Consider the following 19,053-nt stretch of genomic DNA (forward strand, 5'->3'; position numbering starts at 1 on the left):
GATGAGGGCAGAGCCTTGATGCTTAATGATTTTGATGATGTTTAGAGGGGCCTTTAAAGTGCATTGAACCCTGGCTGTTGCACAGCACCCCTTGCTGTGAGTTCAAACCTGTGGACATGAACTCTTCAACCTGCAGCCCTGATAGTTTTTGGGGTTGTTCATGGTTTTTTTTCCATGTCCTCTCATTTTCATGACAGCTCATTCACATTCCAGCACACTTGGTACCAGTTCTCCTGCCATTCAAAACGGGTCTTGGCATTTAAAGCTCTTGTGCTCCTGCCAGTAGATATTGCTTGGGTCTCCTTGGATTGTGTCCAGATTTAATCTTTCCTTCTGTCTTGAACAGAGGTTGTCCCAGAAATGGCAGGTGATCAACCAGCGAAGCATGCTCTGGTAAGCTTCCACCCCTTGGTACAAAGAGGGAAATGGGGTCATTTATGTGGCCCTTTGTCCCGGAACAGCCCTGCCAGCAAGGGCTGGAAGACGCACTGGTGACTCATTCCCTGTGTTTGGGTGGAGGGGTACTTGAAGACATGGGCTCCTGTCAAACTAAAACCTGTTCTCCTCAGTGAGGATGATGCTGCAGATGACAACCCTGAGTCTCAGGAGATGCTTGAGGAACAGCTGGTCAGGCTGCTGACTCGAGAAGTCATGGATCTTGCCAGTAAGTGAAATCAGATTAGGTCTCCTGAGATATTTGGGAAGTTTTCCCTGGAGTGGAAACAACAGGAATTCCCAATGTGCAGCAGACTTAATTATAACTGTCAGTAGTATGTAACATAACCATGAGAATGCAGATGTGAGACAGCCCTGCCAAAATCTTAGCTAAAACCTAGTATGACATAATTGAAAACCTTCAGAAGAGATATTCTTCTGTTTGTTAGCTTTTAGGGCTCCATGATTTTGGCACCATTCCCATAGGAATCCAGTCCTGCAGGGAATTGGGTTCTCCCATTCTGTGCTTTGGAACCCTCTGTAGGACATGGATTTGTGGACAAGCCAAGTGTAGAGCAGTTCTGTTACTGGCAATTGCCATGTCTCTAACCAGACATAAGGGAGGAGTCCGTCCTCCAAAGCAGTCTTCCTTCTGTTCCCCTTCTCCTACATAATTTGTGTGTCAGCATGGCTTTGTACAGGAAGGCTGGGGAAATTGATTCCATGGAGATTACAGATCTCAGTCTTCTGTCTCCTTTCTTGACTGGCCTTTTTGCTTTAAGTCAGTGTTGTTCTTGGGTTATGGGCTTCAGATGGTTTTGCACATTCCTGGTTCTCAGTAGTAGGAAGTAACCACTGTGCAGCAGGTTCCACTGTGGGAAGGTACTGTGGGTGGGGTGTTACAGCCTTCCAGGTAGTGCAGTATTGAGCTTTTATACTGGGCTTTCTGATTCTTCAGATTCCCTGTAAGAGCTGGGGCAGCTTGAAGCAGCTGGGAGCCCATCAGAATCTGTAGGATAATCTCTGCATGTTCTGCAGTAGCATCTTCCCTTTTCTGCTCCTCTGACCTGAAACTGTTTTTGCAGCTGTTTGCTGTGTTTCTAAGAAAGGTGTTGAACAGAACACTACTGCTGCTGTAGATGGAGATGGTAAGTAAATGCCTACCTTTCCTGCCCTTGGTGTACACAAATGCTGTTCCTTTCCTGTTTCTTGAGCGGGAGGCTGGGCTGATGCTGGAAGTTCTGTGTCAGGGGTATAGGCTTGGAAAGAAGCCTTCAGCTCTGTCCTGCCCAGCGTGCCTGGGGGCCACAGAAAAACCCAGTCTAGGCTGGAAATGAATGTGCTGTAGGGTTCACAGGTGGCATATTGGAACAGCTGGTTCTTAAGGTTCTGAGAAGTGGGCTGAGGAGCAGAGGGGGATGTGAACAGTTTCCTAAGAGCTGAAGGTAACCAGTTGCCTGCCCCTCCTGCCCCACAAGGGGAGGTTGCTTTTTGCTTGAAAAGAGATGTTCTGGGTAAGCTGTGCCAGGACACCGACTCTGTGCTGTCTCCTGGCTCCCAGCTTAGTTCTTGCAGCCTCCCTGTGTCCCCCTCAGTCCTTGGGAGGCCACGTTCACAGTGCAGCCTTTGCTCTGCAGATGATGAGGCGATGGCCACGGAGGTGACTCCCCCTGCCAACGCAGAGCTCACCGAGCTTGGCAAGTGTCTGATGAAGCAGGAGGTAAGTGCATGTGCTCTGACTGCCACCATCCTTTCTCTGTACTCTTTGTCACACGTGTCTGCTCTGCAGCCAGACACTGCTGCAGAGATCTAGGCTGCTGGAGCATTCCCCATGTGGGAATCGCCTCTTAGGAACATATATGGCTTTTAAGGGCCTTGCAGAAGCCACAAAGCAAATGGGGGTTGGGATCCAGTTGTAACACACAGCTACAGAGTTTCAGCCCTTCTGGGGAAGAGGCCCTGGATATTCAGCCCTCAGGGTGCTCCCTTGCTCTGCCTTCATCCTGGGGCCCAGTTTTCATCCAGCTTTTTTTTTTTCTGTACTCTTTGCTGTGGATGCCCCAGAAGCTCTTGTAGAAGCTTTTGCAGTGACTTGAGAGTAGCAGCTGAGGGGAGTCCAGGATCTTTCCCAGGGAGATGAAGGGAGCGGGTTAACTTAACACTGGTCCCTCATGGTTCTGATGGTGCACACTGGGTGAACACCTTTTGCTAGAGCAACAGTAACATGCAGGATTCTCAGAAGCTCCTGCAGATTCTCTGGATTGCTTCTTGGTTCCCATCAGGTTTGAATGCTGGAAGTAGAAAATAGTTCCTCTGACTGGTTTTCCTCTCTGACTCCTTTTCAGGATGTTTGCACTGCAGTGCTGATCACTGCCTACACATCCCTGTCCTGGAAGGACACCTTGTCCTGCCAAAGAACCACAACACAGCTTTGCTGGCCACTGCTCAAACAGGTACCTCTGGGAGGAAGAAGGGATTAGTTCTGGCAGGGTTGGAAGAGGAAGCTCTTAATGTTGTGAGAAGTGTGGCAGCTTCACCCCTGGGCACCTTCTCCCTCACGACAACCAAGCTGTTGCAGAAAGGTGGTTATGTACCACCAGTATCTTGCTTCATTGCTGACAGTGCTTCTTCCCCAGGTGCTTCCAGGAAACCTCCTTCCCGATGCTGTGTCCTGGTTTTTCACAAGTGTGCTCAAGGGCTTACAGGTACATGGGCAGCACGATGGCTGCATGGCAGCTCTTGTCCACCTGGCTTTCCAGATCTACGAGGCCTTGGTGAGAAATTCTGTTCTTCATCCAAATGTGAGGTTGAGGAATGTGAGGGGAATGGTGAAAAGTGATCCTGTGTCTAGTGGGTAGGGGCAGAGGAGTTAGTGGCCCCCAGTGAGGGCCAGGCTGTTACTCTAGCAGAGCTGTATTAATGGTATTTCCCCATGCAGCGCCCTCGCTATGGTGAGCTGAAGGCAGTGATGGAGCAGATCCCAGACATCCAGCTGGACTCTTTAGAGCAGTTTGATTCAAAGCTTCTCAACCCAACACTGCAAAAAGTGACAGACAAGCGCCGGAAGGATCACTTCAAGCGCCTCATCTCAGGTTGCATTGGGGTAAGTGATATCCTGGATATTTCACAGCTGTATGCTGCAGAAGTGATGGGTGGCCAGCCTGCCTCCTCTCACCAACCACCCCCCTTCCCAGCCAGGAGGCTGTTGCAGCGTGTTCTTAGTGTTTGCTCCTAGTGCCTCTCTTCACCCTGGAGGTCCAGCAGACTGAGCAGCCCCTCCAGCAATGGCCTCTCACTGAGAGGCAGCGGGTACCTTGCACAAGGGTGCCTGGGGAAACAGGGTGTTAAAATGTTTGGTTGAAGCTGCTGGCTGGGCATTGGACTTCTGTGAGGATGGTGGTGGTGGAGTCTTTGACATTGAATAGAAGCTGGGGAGCTGGTATTCTAAAGGTTACCTCAGTGCTCTGGCACTTGGGAGAGGCCAGGCCTGAAATTCCTCACAATGCAAGCACAGGTTCGGGGCCTAGGGATTGCTCAGAAACTGGAGTCTGCCTCTGATGTGCAAGCAAGCTGCCCCTGAGCTGTGTGGGAGTATGAAGGCAGTAATGATTGATGCCTGCCTGTCTGTCCTCTGCAGAAGCCCATCGGGGAGCAGTTCCGCAAGGAGGTTCATATCCGGAACCTTCCGTCTCTCTTCAAAAAGGTGAAGCCATCACTGGAGACAGATGTGCTAGAAAACGAGGATGGAGAGGGCTTCAATGTACTCTTTGAACCCTGAGCCTGGGATGCTGCAACCATCTCCACCCCTACCTTATAATTTGTCTCTCCTCATAGTAAGCACATTAGATTCTCCTTGTCACTGCCTCCACAAGCATTCGTCTGAATAAAGCCCCTTACGGGTCCTATCCCCTTCTCTTCCATACACTGGGATGGGGCCTGCAGTGGCATTTGAACCAGTCAATACTAAGCTCTTCCCGTGACTCCTTCCCCTCCATTGGATGAGCATCTTTAGACCTCTGCTTCTCTGCAAGGTGGGAGCTGAATCCATAGACCTCTTTAGGGTAAAGCCTGATCATCTTGTAGCCTCGGGTCACTCTTGCCCCACCTCTTCAGCCCTTGGGGTTTAAGATTAATGCAAAAGGCAGAGTAGTGTGCCATGTGAAAAGGGGCTACCCTAATCTAATCTTCCTCTGGGTGCTAGTAGCCAGGCTTTGTAGGGAACACATCGGACACTCCTGTCATGCTTATCAGCACTTGTCCCTAGCGGACTGGAATTCTGCTGAATCCGTTTCCCTCCAGGATGCTGAGCCTTGGGCTGAGGGCTGCGTGCCAGGAAGCCTAGCAGTGCTCTAGGATCTCCTGTGAGATCAGCCTTTCTAAGGTGCAACTGCTCTCTAGAAAGAGGCAGACACTGTCATATATATACATATGTATGTATAGATATGATCATAGAGCTTGTTCTACCCAGAGCCAAATGGCAGGCTTTTACTTTGTGCCAGCCTTTCTTGGACATCTCTCAGGGGGAGCAGGACATATTTTTTTCTTAATTTTTTTTTCATTTTTCCATGCCCTGTAGACTAGAACTTGGCCAGCGCAGGGTAAATAAAATCTGGACCAATACCTGAAGCACCTGCAATCCAAAAGGGATCTCCTTGCCCTGTTGCAGTGGAGGTGACAGTAGCCCCTGTTTTTACCCAGTCTGGTACTTGCCAGAGAATTGCAAGTGGTGGGGCAGGAGGGGTGGGCTTTATACTGCAGTTTACAGGGGGTAGCCAGGTCAGAAACTGGGTTTTAGATGTGGTGGGACTCTTATGAAGCCACTCCAGTGTGCAAAGCTGGTTCTTACATGGCAAATACTACACAATCTATCCTAGAGTTAGCGCAGGAGCTAGGAGGGTCTGTCCAGAGCTAGCTGGCAGTTTTGCCATCCAGGACACAGAACAAGTAATAAACTGTGGTAGGTGGAGAAGTGATGTCTCCACATGGACAGACTGGACAAAAAGGCTGGGGTTGGGAGGTGTGGGAGTGCAGATAGGAAGAGCAGGCCGTGGGCATCCACTCACCCTCCTGCCCCTGCTGTTCCACCAGCACCCTCCACTTTCTTCCTAGCCTCAAACTTTTTTAACCTCTGAGCTAACATGGCTCCTGGCTCTAGCAAAGGCTGGGTGTATTTATTGTGTTGTGATATTTTTAACATTCTGTGACTTCATGCTAGACACAAGGGGTTTTTGTAAAATGGATTTTAAACCTTTTTTGTAGGAATGTTTCAATCCGAAGCTGTCTCTGAACTGGTTGTGTTACACCTGAATGTCAGTAAAGCTATTCCAGTTTCATACACATGGTGTCATGATTCATTTTTATTGTTTTATCTGTTTCAGTAAGATCTGAGGCCTCTGGTCGGACCAGACTCCCTGCCTGGAGATTTCTCAGCATTCCTTATTCCATCTACCAAAAAAGGGTCACCTTTGCTGGTGGTTAGTAGACTGTCATGGAGGGGATGAACCATTCCAGACTATATAATTTAATTAGTTGAGGGGGAAATTGCATTTTTAAAGTATTTATTTGTCACTGATAGTTAATTTTAATTCTAGGTCCCAGCTTACAGCTTGAGGGTTATGTGCTATCAAAGCAAAACCCTTAGGCTTTTCAAGGGTCTGTCCCATAAGATGTGAAGCAATAGCACAGAAAAATAGATAGATAGATAGATAGATAGATAGATAGATAGATAGATAGATAGATAGATAGTGATAACGTGTGATGGGCACATGCAGCATATGCCTGAGTCTGCAGCATGTCATGGGACAGGCTGGGGTTGGAGCCAGGATGCCAAATGTACCTCCTCCCTACAGCATGTTCACCCTAACAGGATTTTTACACTCTTAAGTAATTCTACCCCAAGGAAACAGAACTTTCATTCTACTTACTTGTTGAGGTCTAGCACTACAGTGTGCCTTGACTTCAGCAACTGGGACACGCCAATACTCCCAAGACATTTTCAACTCTGAACACTCAACCATGTTGCTCAATGCCTCATCTAACCTGGCCTTGAACACTTCCAGGGATGGGGCATTCACAGCTCTGGGCAACCTATGACAACTCACCTCTACCTTCATTGTAAAAAATGTTCAATATAAGTCTACCTTCTTCCAGTTCAAAACTGTTGGCCCTTAGCCTGTTGCTACAGACCCTGGTAAAGTCTTTCTCCATGCCCCCTTTATATTCTGAAAGACCAGAAGAGGGTCACCCTGGAGCTTTCTTGTTCTCCAGGTTGAACAATGCCAGCTCTCTCAGTTTCTTCATAGGAGAGGTGTTCCAGTCCTCTGACAGTACAGCCTTTTCTCTACCATATTAACTATCCCTGAGCTGGTCTGAAACACCCACAACCCAGCCATGCTCTGATAGCGACTCGTTAAACCTCAGTGACCTGCTGTGAAGTGCTTCACTACGCTGCCCTATCAGTCCTCCTCACTGCATACCATCTAAAATAAATGCTGTTACTCATCTTTAGACATGCTGCCACTTTCTTCTCCATGTATTATGGTTTCACAACTGTGAATGGCACAGGAGACAGCTTTAAAAAAAAAAGCCTTTATTTTAGTGCATCTTCTCACTGCATTTCATTACCAACAGAAAAATCCAAAGAGATAGTCCTTGTACTCCTAGCAAGCCCCTAACAAGCCTCCTGCCTATTGGAGAGGAATCCCCTCTAGAGGCAGGTGCAGAAAGCCCAGAACAGCAGCGCAGGTTTCTGCTTTCCCAGCTACAGCCTGGTCACTCCATAGACACAGAGTCCAGCTCATTGAGGAAACGCTGACACTTTCCCATCAGGATCTTGATGGCTTCACTCACCAGCACATCTGGAGGCAAGATACCAGTCGACTCCACTGAAACTGCACAGAGACACAGACGCAGGTCAGCACAGCCATGAGGCAGCCTCAGCCTCCATGCACCTGGCTCCATGCTGCTGTCCCTCACCTTCCCTTACACCTCACAGCAACAAGCCAGATCTTCACAGCCAGAGAAGCAGCTACATTTGCCAGCAGGAAGCACCAAAAAGGTTCAATCCCAAAGCAAGCAGTTACCCACTGCATTCTGAATGTATGGCACTGCTTGTCCTCACAAACCATGTCAGCACTCTGTGGAAAATGGGGCACTTACAGATGTAATGGTTCCGTACTCTTGCCAGGCGCACAAGGTTTTTCAGACCCTCATGTCGGAAAACTTCCCTGCTGAATGTGTCCAGCCGTGCATTGGCTACTCTTGCCACCTTTTTTCCTAAAGGGAAGATGAAACAAGATGGGCAGATTGCAGCAGGTGGGTGCCTTACGGTCACAGCACATGCTTACCTCAAAGAGGCACTCCCCCCTCACCAAAGGCTGGGAGACACCACTATCAAGAATTAGCATATACCCAACATGAAACTCCAACCTGGCAAAGAAAGCCTGCATGCACACCTGGAAGGACACAGGAAGTCTCCACACTCAGCTGCTTTTCCAGCTCACTAGCCAGTGTCACAACTGAACAGCACTGGAAGCTGCAGTCAGCAGCTGCAGAGCTCTGTGGACAGGTATCCAATTGATTTCAGGGACATCCTTGTTCATCACCCAACGCAGCTGCACACGGCAGCCACTCATCCATAAAAGCAGGCTAAGAGCATGAACCATTGATCAGCACGGCAACATCACAATGCGGTTTTGTCTCTGCAAAGCTTGGATCTAAGCTCCGATCGGTCTCTAGGAAAGCTTGCAAGGAACAAGGCATTTAGCACAGGAAAAAAGTACCGTTGATATTCTGGATCTCAATGACCCCAGGGGAAAAGCACTTCTGCAACGTCTCAGCTGCCTCATCCTCAATAGGCTGCAGGAGAGTAATGTCAGGAAGCAGTCGATAGCTGGCTGTGGCCACAGGAGAAAACTTGGCATGATCCTTACCTGTATGAAGAGTTAAGAGCCAAGGATGAGACCAGGCCTCAGAGAACAAGGATGCTGGGGCCTAAAGTTCCAGAGGAAAAGCCAGTTCTCCATCCTTCCCCATCACACCGCAGTGCCCTAGTCCAAGCACTCACATTCCTTGTGCTGCTGCCCCAGGAGCCACGACTCACCTATCCCCTTGACACAGTGCATAAGCACATCTATTTCCTGTCCGGGTCGCAACAGTGCAATGAGGATGTCATCGTGAACAGGTCGGAAGTCAGCATCTGGAAAAAGGTCTGTCTGATTCCCCAAGGGCACCCATGTCATGTGTTTACTGTACACTGCAAAGAGAAGCCACAATCATCAGCCAGCTGCTGCCTCAAAGCAGGTCACTCACGGGTACAGGACTGGAGATAGCAAAAAGTAAGTTTGGCAGAATGGAATCAACTCTTCCTGTGAGCACACAGGGCTGAGAAAACAGCCTAAGTCCTGTCTTCCAAGACCAAAAAAGAAAAAACAGCACCTATTTTTAGGATCAATCTCACCTTTATGATTGAAATATAGTTCATCGGGATCAGATGATTCCTTGGCAGCCTGGGGGTTTCGTTTGCATTTGATTTTCAGCTGAAACTGCAGAGTATCAATTTCAGTGCCTTCCTGATCTCCTGGGAAGAAGCATATGAAATCACACTTCTGCTCAGTTTACACGACCCTGAGACCCTTATTTCCTACTTTGAGAGAAACCTTCAATATTTCTATTCTATTCAAGATTCTCACCTTGGTTTCTGTACTCAAAGAGCCGAGGGTCAGCTCGGATAGGGATGAGGCCCAACCGATGAGCCAGAATTTCATCCTGCACAATGGATGTGTTGTTGTACACAAAGACCTTCTCTACAGCCATCGTTGGAACCTCAGGGAGACAAGAGATCAAGTCAGCCTAAGACAACGGCCAAACTACATGCCAAGAGATTATCCAGCTCAAGTGTCCCTCCTCTCCCACAACTAACTGCCACGGAGACTATTTGGAGTGGTATTTCTGCCAAATCAGGCAATGCGATAAACCCTTACACCCCACCTATTCCCATCCCCATTTTTTTAAACAATCAATTGAAAGAGGTGAAGGGCAGGAGAAAGGGCTTTGGGACATCCTCAACCTTTTAGTACTTGGCAGCATTATGTGGCTTCTGTCGGATTGGCAACACAGCTGTGTCGAAAAGGCTGACCCAGACACCACCAACAGCACCTAGGACAAGGAGTTGGTATCGCCCACGCTGCTAAAGCCCTAACTCTGGGCTCCTGGCACACGTGCGGAGCGAACGTGTGCTTCTCTTCCAAAACCCGCAGCTGTGCGCTAGGGCTGACAAGGCTGGACATTCCATGCTCCCTGTCAAGCAAGTCGTAGGCGGGCACCCCCAGGTGAGCACCGGTACCTCGGCAAGCAGGATGCGGCGGAAGGCGTTGGCGATGGCGGCGTCGATGCCCACCATGTCGAACTCCAGGGTGTCCTCTTCCTCACGGATCACGTCCACGCGGAACGCCTGCGGGAGCCGCGCACCGCGGGTCAGCCGGCCGCAGGGCCCGACCCCGCAAACCCACACACCCCGCAAACCCACACACCCCGCAAACCGGCCCCGGCCGCCGGCGCCGCTCACCCACCTCCTCGAAGCGCCGCTGGTCCCAGGCGTCCTCGTAGCCAGGGTAGTTCCCGGGGAAGTCGGTGGTGTGGACCTGCGAGAACAGGGCACAGGCGGGGCCGTGAGGGGGTGTGGGCGCCGGCCGCCCCCCGTCCCGTCCCGCCGGGCTCGCTCACGTTGCGGACGCCGAACTCGCCCAGCACCACGCGATCCCGCATCTCGTCCGTGGCCCTCCGGGCCGCCATGAGGGCGATGGGCGGTGCTCCCGGGCTCTGCGAGCGGCTCCGCGGCCGCCGTCACATCCGCTCCCGCCCATCCGGGCCAGCGCGGCGGGGCCGGGCCGGGCACCATGGCCGCGCCGGGGGCGGCGGGCGGCGGCAGAAGCGGCGCCCCCGCCGCTGAGTGGGGCGGCTTCGAGGACAACATGCAGGTGGGGCCGGGCCGGGCCGGGGCCGGGGCGACGGGGCCGGGCCGGGCCGGGCCGAGCGGGTGCTGACACCGTGTGTGCCTCGGCGCAGGGTGGCGGCTCCGCCGTCATCGACATGGAGAACATGGACGACACGTCGGGCTCCAGCTTCGAGGACATGGGGGAGATGCACCAGCGCATGAAGGAGGAGGAGGAGGAGGAGGCGGAGGGCGAGGCGGGCGCCGGCGAGGAGGAGGACGGGGAGTTCCTGGGCATGAAGGGGCTGCGGGGGCAGCTGGGCCGGCAGGTCGCTGACCAGGTGAGCGCTGTCCCCCGGCCGTCCCCGGCCCCGGGGTCCCTGCCTGCCCGCCCGGCCGCTGCCCGCTCCCTTCTCTCCGCAGATGTGGCAGGTGGGGAAGAGACAAGCCTCTAGGGCCTTCAGCCTCTACGCCAACATCGACATCCTCCGGCCCTACTTCGATGTGGAGCCCGTCCAAGTGCGAGCCAGGTGGGCAGCCCCCGGCGCGGGGAGGCAGCGGCTCCGCGCCTGCAGCAGTTTGGCTGTCAGCCCCGAGCGAGCAAGCAGCGGTGGGCTGGCAGCCCTGCAGGAAGACTCACACGTATGGGCAAACACATTGTGCGTTGTCCTGCTCGCCTTAGTGAGGTCCTGTGGCTGGGCTGGCAGCCCTGTCACCTGGCATTGCTGCTCAGGGCAGGAGAAGGACCTCTTTTTGTACTTGGCTGCCTTTTGTGGCTTCTCTTGGGTTTGCAACACAGTTATGTCCAATAAGGCAAAGTTTTGTGAGCCTTTATGAGAAAAGTTACCTTTCCTTCCTGCTGTGCTGTCAATGATCTCTCATCCCTGAGTGGGTTCCTAAACGTTTTCATTGAATCTGCCCCTCCTCAGCAAAGTTAACCCACTGACAGTAAGGTTTTCTTTCTTTATTGACCTTGAGTCACCCTTTAGAAAGAATCCTCTGTCCCTCAAGGCCTGTCTACACAATAGCAAACACTGGTAATGGGTATATGGTATCTTTTACTTATGAAGCATTTTGTTAACTATCCTGTTGTTCTTCCTTCTCCTGTTGTCATTCCCGTTTTCCTGTGATGCAGACTGCTGGAGTCCATGATTCCTGTGAAGATGATTAATTTCCCACAGGTGAGTTCCCTTTTGCTGAATCAGATTCCATGGCCAAGTGACTGTCCCACAGACACCTTGTAAAACTTGTAATAATCCATGTTATTAAGGACTGAGTTTGTTAGGTGTCCTTCTCCCTGAAAATGTTGGTGGCTCCTTTCCATGGTTGTTACAAACCTCAGTGTGCTGTCACCTAACCTCAGGTGATAACCTGGGTGATAAACTCCATCCAGTGCACTTCTCACATCGCCTGTGGTGGGGACCCTGATATTCGAGGGCTCTAACCAAACTTTCCCTCACCTGTCTCCTCCTGTAGAAGATTGCAGGCGAGCTGTACGGACCCCTCATGCTGGTTTTCACACTGGTGGCCATTCTTTTGCATGGAATGAAGACCTCAGACACCATCATTGTACGTCGCGTTTCAGTGATAAGTGGTGGTTTGACTGGGCTCTGGGTTGCTGTAGTGACGCTGGAAAAGGAGAGGAAGCCTCTTCTATAACTGAATAAGCATCTTGCTGAAAAGTAGATTGATTTGAGGATGTTGGTTTGGGGGTGGCAGGAAGGACGTACCAGAAGGTCTTGACACTGCTGCTGGGAGAGCTTGGGGTGTAGGTCCTGTGGCCCCCTGAATGCTGCTGGCCACCTATTTGATAATTCCTACAAAGTGTCTGGGACTCTCAGGGGTTAATTTGGGTGCTGGCAGGTCACTCCTTTGAATTCACTTCATCCTGATACTGTCTCCACAGAGGGAAGGCACGCTGATGGGCACAGCCATTGGCACCTGCTTCGGTTACTGGCTGGGCGTCTCATCTTTCATGTATTTCCTGGCATATCTGTGCAATGCCCAGATCACGATGGTGCAGATGCTGTCACTCTTGGTATGTACTCATGGAGCTGCCCTGTGGTGCACATTGGCATTGGTATGGTGTTCCAGAACAAGCTTTTCACAAAAAACAGGAATAGTCTTTGTAAACTGCTGGTAACTGCACTGGGACTTCCTGGAATTCCAGGATGTTCTTCTGACCTACCCCATCCCAGGCACAGCAATAGTATAAAGAGGCAGTTCCTTTGTGCAGGTCTCCTGCTTTGCACTTCCTGATTTGAGAACCTGGTGGTAAAAAGCCAGGAGACTCCAATTTCTCTGGGATTGGAGGATCTTTCTTCTGTTTCCCTTGTTGTCGCAAGCTCTGACATGCCTGTGAATCCTTCAGACACATTATCTGTGTGTGAGCTGCTGCTGTTGTGGTTGACTGTTTGGCAGTGAATGAGTGGTTTGTGAGGCTTAGCCGTGGTGAAGTGTTGCAGGAATAGGCTGTTCGTGCTCTTCATCAATGGCCCTTTGTGTGGCACTGGTGCTTGTAACATGGACGTTTTTGTTTTGTCAGGGCTACGGTCTTTTTGGGCACTGCATCACTCTGTTTGTCACCTATAATATCCACTTCCACTCCCTCTTCTATATCTTCTGGTTAGTCGTTGGTGGACTCTCTACACTACGAATGGTAAGGGACAGGCAGCCTGGGGTCCTCCTTCCTGGGACAAAAAAAGGGAGGGAAGTGGTGTTTGCTTTCTGTTCCTTGGCCTGGTGGTTCATTTCACAGCCAGCCGAACTGCTGTGGAGAAAATTATGCTCCTGCATAATTTGGCCACTGGTGTATGGAGGTGCTGCTTGGATTAATATCCTCACCCATTCTAACAGCTGCAGGAGGTTCATTTACTCCCTTACAGCCCTTGCTGCTGTGGAGAGTCATGCCTGAGCATCCTGAACCGGGCAAGGTTCACCTACACAAAACAGTGCCAAATTGCTCCAAATTTGTTGGTGAAAACTGTGAAAAAGACTTAGTGCAGTGTTCCTGCAGATTCTCACTGCCTGACTTGTTCTTCCATGTGTTCCTGACTGCAGTGCCAGAGGCTCAGGTAGCAGGTGCCCTGTCTCTGATCACCTCCTCTCTCCTAGGTTGCTGTGTTGGTGTCACGCACCGTGGGACATACCCAGCGGCTCATCCTGTGTGGGACTCTTGCTGCTCTGCATATGCTTTTCCTCCTCTATCTGCACTTTGCTTATCACAAGGTGGTAGAAGGTAAGCAAGGGAGATACGAAGAGATACGAAGACATCCTGTTAGATCTGGGGGAAGAGAAGTTGTTTTTTCTCTCTCTGAGAGAAAGGATGGACAGTTTGAATCTGTCCTTTCTGCACCTGTGCCAGTTTCTAAATCTAAAATCACTACCACTAGCTTTTTAGAAGAAGCTGTTCAAGTAGGGCAGGAAGTAAACATTGGGGTAGTTACTGTGCACTGAGTTTTAGCACTTAAGACCCAATTTGTGAGGCAGGAGCCTAATTATTTCCCCACAACTGAAGTGTAACAGCACTGACTGTTCTTGCATGCAGATGTCCAGCCTCTTCCTGAATATTGTTGAAGTCAGGTTGCTTTTCTCTGATCAGGAAATGTGTCATAAATGTTTTTCCTTCTTTGTTTAACATCTTTTTGTATCTTGTATTGTATAGCACGGATAGCAGAAGCTGTATCTTCCCCAGCTGGTACTGTTAACCAGACCATGCATGTTCATATCCTCCTTCTATCTCTTCTTCTTTTCTCCTGACAAAGTCTCAACCTCCTTAAAAAAAAAAAAAAAAAAAAAAAAAAACTTTTCTCCCCCCCCCTTCTCTAGAGAGTTTCCAGATCCCTAAATATGCAATTCTGCAAGTGTCTTCTATGAGCTGAGGCAGCCAGACCCGTTTGTGATATTTCTGATAAATCTGCATAATTAGCATAATAGCATTACAAGTCCTTTTGTATATAAATCTTGTCTTTCCTGAATTGTTCTTATGGCAAAGGTTCTGATCTGCAGCTTTTTGGCAGATGAAATAGAATAAAATATACTCCAAGCAATTTTCCTCAAAGCGCTCCAAAACTGATTATCAGTCTTAAGAGGGTAATTGACAGAGACTTGAGGACATTTGCCTTGGTCTGTGTGTTTCCTGCCAAGCATAGTCTGTTTGCATTGCAGTGACAAAAACTCCACATTGCAGCACAGCTGCAGCTCCTGATCTGAGTCTGCAAGTGTATCTCAGGATGAAAGAGAGTCTTGGTCTAAGAGGGAGATCTGTGCTGGGATGAAGTAGAAACAGGATTTTATCAATTTCCCTCAGCAGAGCAACATCTCTGGCATTACCTGCGTTCAGGTCAAATGGCGGGGGACTGGATCTGACACCCTCAAAGCAAAAGGGTGTGTGTTCCTTTTGGGAACATGCAGATTTTCTGCCCCGAGCACAAGTCTGTGTACCCTGTGGTCTCTGGATGGGAGTGTTTACTCCTGTTCAATCTTTGGGGTTAGATGTCTCCTCCCATTGCCTGCAACTGCTTTGCCTGTTCTGGGCCTTGCTACCCTCAACCACTACCTGGACAGAGAGAAAAGCAAGAAGAAATGTGCCATCTGCTCTCATCTGAACTAACTCTTGCCTCTCCCTACTTTTTTCTGTTCTCCAGGTATCCTGGACACGTTGGAAGGACCCAACATGCCACCCTTTCAGAGAGTTGCCCGAGACATTCCAGTTGTTTCCAATGCTGTATTGAACACAACTGCCAAAGCCCTTGCGTTGACCCTCTAGTTTTACAGACTCGGACTTGCTTCCTTCACTACTTTTGGGGCTGCATAGGGCCACAGTAACCTGCTGCCTGTTAGGAACAGGACAGAACAGCAAGAAGACAACTTGATTTTGTTTTCCTGGACCTGTCCTCTGCATTATGGTTTTGGACAGCTGAGTGGACTCAGCAGAGGTGAGGCACACCTCAGTGACTCAGAAGAGCTGTACTCTTCCTCCATCCAGGTGTGGGCTATCTTGAGTAGAGTGGTTCTGTTGCCTGCATGTTAAACTGGGATTTCCCAGCACAGTTTGTTCCTTAGCCCTCTTTCCGCTTGCTGATGTAACTCCAGGAGTATCTGCCCTGTTCCTGTCCTGAAGAGGGAAGAATTAAATTGATGTTGGTGCTGAGTGATGTCTTATGCTTGAGCCTGCTTGTCTAATGGGAGCGTGGTGTTTGGGTCTCTACGCCTTCATCTGTCCTGTCCCAGACTCAAAGCAGGATTCTTTGCAATTTTCTGTTGTCCTTCTTCAAATGTTCTGTAATACATGTCCTGTTTTAGGCACCTTTTTCAAAGGCATAGTAGTTCAAAAGGCACAGGAATTTCACTTTCTCTGGTGATTTTCAGGAACAGCACAGTGTTTAACCACATGCTCTTTCTTGTCATGTTCCCTATTGATCCCTCTCTTCACGTGGTCCAAGCTGTTATCTCACGTCAGCATCCCTTCTGCTGTGTGTGTCAGAAATGTGTCTGTCCCCATGCTTTCGCTGTACCTTTTGTTCCTGCCACCCTTCTGCCCATGTTGCTCTGTGGGACATGCAGGGCAGCATGTTTGTGCGTGGTTTTCGGTGGATATTTCTATGAGGAGGCCAGTTCAGCCCACCCTTGTGCTGCTGGCCCTCATGTCTCCCAGCCATGGGACTGTTCACCTCTGGGCAGGAGTGGCATTCTGTTCCCCAGACACCCATTCTGCTGTGTGCTGCCTGGCTTTTCAAGCTGAGTCTAGGCCTTTGTTTGAAAGGACTCTTGAGGGTCTCTGCCAAGCTTTTCTCTGGTGTTTCCATTTAACAAAGGGACAAATAGCAGAGTGTGTAATGGAAATAGAGTGGCCATATTAATCTCCAGTGTATTGATGCAGGAAATCTCCAGTAAGGATGGGTAAGCAGAGCAGCCCAGTCTAGGCTTACCTGCGCTACAGTAACTCACAACTGAGTAGTTCAGCCTTCCCTCACTGCTCGAACTTCTACTGGTCTGCAAGTAGAAGCTGTTAGCTGGTAACTGGCTGTCATCTTTTCTCTCCCTGTAGTTCTGGATGTCTGAGGGAGAGGAGCCACCCCTCAGAGAAGGTCATCTTTAAACTCAGGCAGGAAAAAACCCAGGATATGGCCCTTTCTTGGTGTGCTCACAAGTGCACAAAGCAGTATGTCAGAACTGCACTCTTTGGTCCCTTGTTGGTATTAATGGGAGAGGATGCAGCTGTAGTGGCATTCAGACTAGTGCCAAGGTGCAATGAAAGAGAGGAAGATAGTGCCAGCTACTGTAATCAGGTTTTTCATCTGCTTCAGTTGAAAAAAATGTCACTGGACAGGACTTGATTATTTTCAGTCACAGACCTACTTTCCACTATTTGCTTATTCCCACATTCATAATTTGTTCCCCTTTCAAGAGCAAAAAGTTTCTCTGCTAACAATCACATATGTAACAGACAGGTTCCCTCACTCTCTTCTCCCCTCCCGACCCCCATCCTTGGGAAACATTTTGGCTAAAGAACAGCACTCAGAGCAAGCTACTTGGGGGAATTGTTAATTATTTTGGCTAGTAGTCTCCATGGGGTATTTTGGACCAATTGAACCACTTTAAGCGCCTATAATTTCTATGACTTCAAAATTTGACAAAATGGAAATGTTAGTTTATAATGCTGCTTCTGCTATTTCCCTCTATATCTCCATGGGAGGTTTGTTTCTAATTATAAGTTCTTGCCCTGGCAGCCTAGAATGGATCTACTCCTCTTGGTGCAAACTCTGGAAGTACTGGCAGGGGGGAAGGAAAGGAGAAAGAGACAATTGTCACTGGAGTAAGTTCAGCTGAAAAGAAAAAATCATTTTGCACCAAACTTGTACCATTGCTGATTTATGTCACAATTGGAGAACAGCTGTGCTCCCTCCTGCACTGAGCCCCTCAGCTGAACCAGAGGGGTGAAGCTGTGCCCTGTGTTTTCACTCAAAGCACAGAGGACAGCAGTGAAAAAACTCCTCATGCTTCCCCTAAGCAGCCTGTGTGTTGTGTCAGCTGGGGACATGATCAGGGTGACAACCAACCACCCTCTTGGAACCTGTGGGGCTTGCTCTGCTCTAGTTCTTCAGCCCTGATTAATTCTTTGTGCAGCAGCAGCTGGAAGCTGAACTGTTCTTTACTGCCAGAAATTCAGTACTCGGCTGAGAGCTTCAGCATTGCCTTTCACTGACAGAGAAGGACATGTTTTTTTCAGAGAAATGCATGCATGCTGCAGATCCAGGGAGCATGCTGAGCACACAGGCTTATTGAAGTCCTTGTGGGAGGGCATCTTAGTGCTTACTCAAGTCCTCTAGTTAGCAGAACAAGCCTTACAACCATATCGCGCAATACTATCTCTGTCTTTGTTTCCTGCCACAGCTCTTGCAGCAAATCTCAAATAATTTTTGCCCTTCTCCCTTGCAGCAAATCTGAAATAACCCACTCATAATTTCCCCCTTTTGAGTGAAGGTAGCTCTGTGTAAGCCCCTCTTTATTAAATATGGAACAAACATATAAAGTTGTCAGATTAGAAAGCTGTATATTAAAGCTGAAAATTAATATTAAAGCATCTATGACCTCCTCTTTTCCTTTGCAGTACCTGAGTGTGCAACTCTTCTTACAGTCTATCCTTGTTGCACTAATGGTCACCTTAGTTGTGATTTCGGGTTACTGGTAGGCTCTTTCTTCTCCCATTTGTTTCCTGTGTCTCCTCTCACTGTAGTTGCTGTTCATCCACTGTTTTTCTCTGTTTGTGTGTTAACTCTCAATGGCATCACTCTTTCTGCCCCCAGTAGGTAAACAATAAATGACCTTCCTCATACCTGCTGGGTAACTGCACATGACAAGGAAGAAATGCCTAGCTCTACACAAAAGAGCATTGCCAAAGTCCCCTCTGCATAGCCCTGCATTGGGTTTGGTGAGTCAAAGCTTTGGACCATTAGTTCCTGTGCCACTTTTTCAATGAATTGAGCATAAAGTAGGTGGGATACTTGTCTCCTCAATGTGCTCTGGCTCCTGACAACAGGCAGTGAAAAGGCACTAGGGCATCTTCATCAATGTTTCAGGAATGCTGCTGCAATGGAAGTGGGACATATCCCAAGGGCTCTCCTCCGAGCACCTCTCCAATAATAGTCTGTTTAAAAAGCGTGGGTTGAGTAGTGCCTGGAGGTAATTGAGAGGTGTCTCTGAGTGTAGCCTTCTAGTTGACCTGCATGCAGCAGCTGCAATTTTCTTGGCTACACCGTGCCTGTAAGTCTGAAACCCAGTCTTCTGTCCCTCACCCTGCAATATGTAGGATCGCATTCTCACCTGGGTCTTTTAATGTGACTTTAGAGATGAGCTGCTGCTTTTCTGAAAGCCACAGTACCGCAGCTGTACCATGTCTGGATGCTTGCAGCTGCTACTCATATTGCAGCACAGATGAATTGCAAGGCCAGTGGTCTGTTCTTGGTGTATCTTGCAGAACAGTTTCAAGGTCATGCATCTCTGTGCAACAGGGAAAGAAAGCGGGGGGGGGCGTGTGTACGTACTCTAGAGAACAGTGATGGATTGCTCAAAGGGTGTGGTGATACGCACATTGGGAGTTTAAGCCAAAGTCTTAAAGCTGCTGCTCCCCTTACCTCATCCAGACCTAACGTGCATCCTCAGCTCAGGTGATCTGCTCCTCCATT

At 49.4% G+C, this 19,053-nt stretch overlaps 3 protein-coding genes across 7 annotated transcripts in view; 2 read left to right on the top strand and 1 right to left on the bottom strand.

Moving 5' to 3' along the window:
* XPO5 (exportin 5) overlaps nt 1-5,770 on the top strand; it is a 29,409-nt gene extending 23,639 nt beyond the window's left edge. For 2 of the 4 annotated variants that reach the window (XM_038133440.1, XM_038133443.1), the window contains 8 exons: nt 347-393; nt 570-664; nt 1,521-1,583; nt 2,073-2,155; nt 2,781-2,888; nt 3,072-3,209; nt 3,374-3,538; nt 4,073-5,770. In XM_038133440.1, coding sequence (XP_037989368.1) covers nt 347-393; nt 570-664; nt 1,521-1,583; nt 2,073-2,155; nt 2,781-2,888; nt 3,072-3,209; nt 3,374-3,538; nt 4,073-4,213 — 840 coding nt within the window. In that variant the 3' untranslated portion in view covers nt 4,214-5,770. The remainder of the gene's footprint in view (nt 1-346; nt 394-569; nt 665-1,520; nt 1,584-2,072; nt 2,156-2,780; nt 2,889-3,071; nt 3,210-3,373; nt 3,539-4,072) is intronic. The other 2 variants (XM_038133441.1, XM_038133442.1) reach the window with 1 other exon arrangement.
* A 1,233-nt stretch (nt 5,771-7,003) lies between these two features.
* POLR1C (RNA polymerase I and III subunit C) lies at nt 7,004-10,294 on the bottom strand. Of its 2 annotated transcripts, none has more exons than XM_038133462.1 (9): nt 10,159-10,294; nt 10,005-10,076; nt 9,779-9,886; nt 9,126-9,258; nt 8,894-9,010; nt 8,537-8,689; nt 8,217-8,366; nt 7,594-7,710; nt 7,004-7,325 (listed from the first exon to the last, which is right to left on the bottom strand). In XM_038133462.1, the coding sequence occupies exons 1-9, from the start codon at nt 10,225-10,227 to the stop codon at nt 7,207-7,209; spliced, it is 1,038 nt and encodes a 345-aa protein (XP_037989390.1). In that variant the 5' UTR covers nt 10,228-10,294; the 3' UTR covers nt 7,004-7,206. The 2 variants fall into 2 exon arrangements, with proteins under 2 accessions (XP_037989390.1, XP_037989389.1); XM_038133461.1 differs by having other exon boundaries at nt 8,894-9,013.
* On the top strand, nt 10,259-15,522 carry YIPF3 (Yip1 domain family member 3). Its single transcript, XM_038133464.1, has 9 exons — nt 10,259-10,412; nt 10,501-10,707; nt 10,790-10,896; nt 11,502-11,547; nt 11,843-11,935; nt 12,273-12,404; nt 12,912-13,025; nt 13,481-13,604; nt 15,013-15,522. Exons 1-9 carry the CDS (start codon nt 10,332-10,334, stop codon nt 15,132-15,134), a joined length of 1,026 nt encoding a protein of 341 aa, XP_037989392.1. The 5' UTR covers nt 10,259-10,331; the 3' UTR covers nt 15,135-15,522.
* Nucleotides 15,523-19,053: the final 3,531 nt, after the last annotated feature.

This window comes from Motacilla alba, chromosome 3 (genome assembly GCF_015832195.1).
Source record: "Motacilla alba alba isolate MOTALB_02 chromosome 3, Motacilla_alba_V1.0_pri, whole genome shotgun sequence".
In the NCBI taxonomy this organism is placed as follows: Eukaryota; Metazoa; Chordata; class Aves; order Passeriformes; family Motacillidae; genus Motacilla; species Motacilla alba.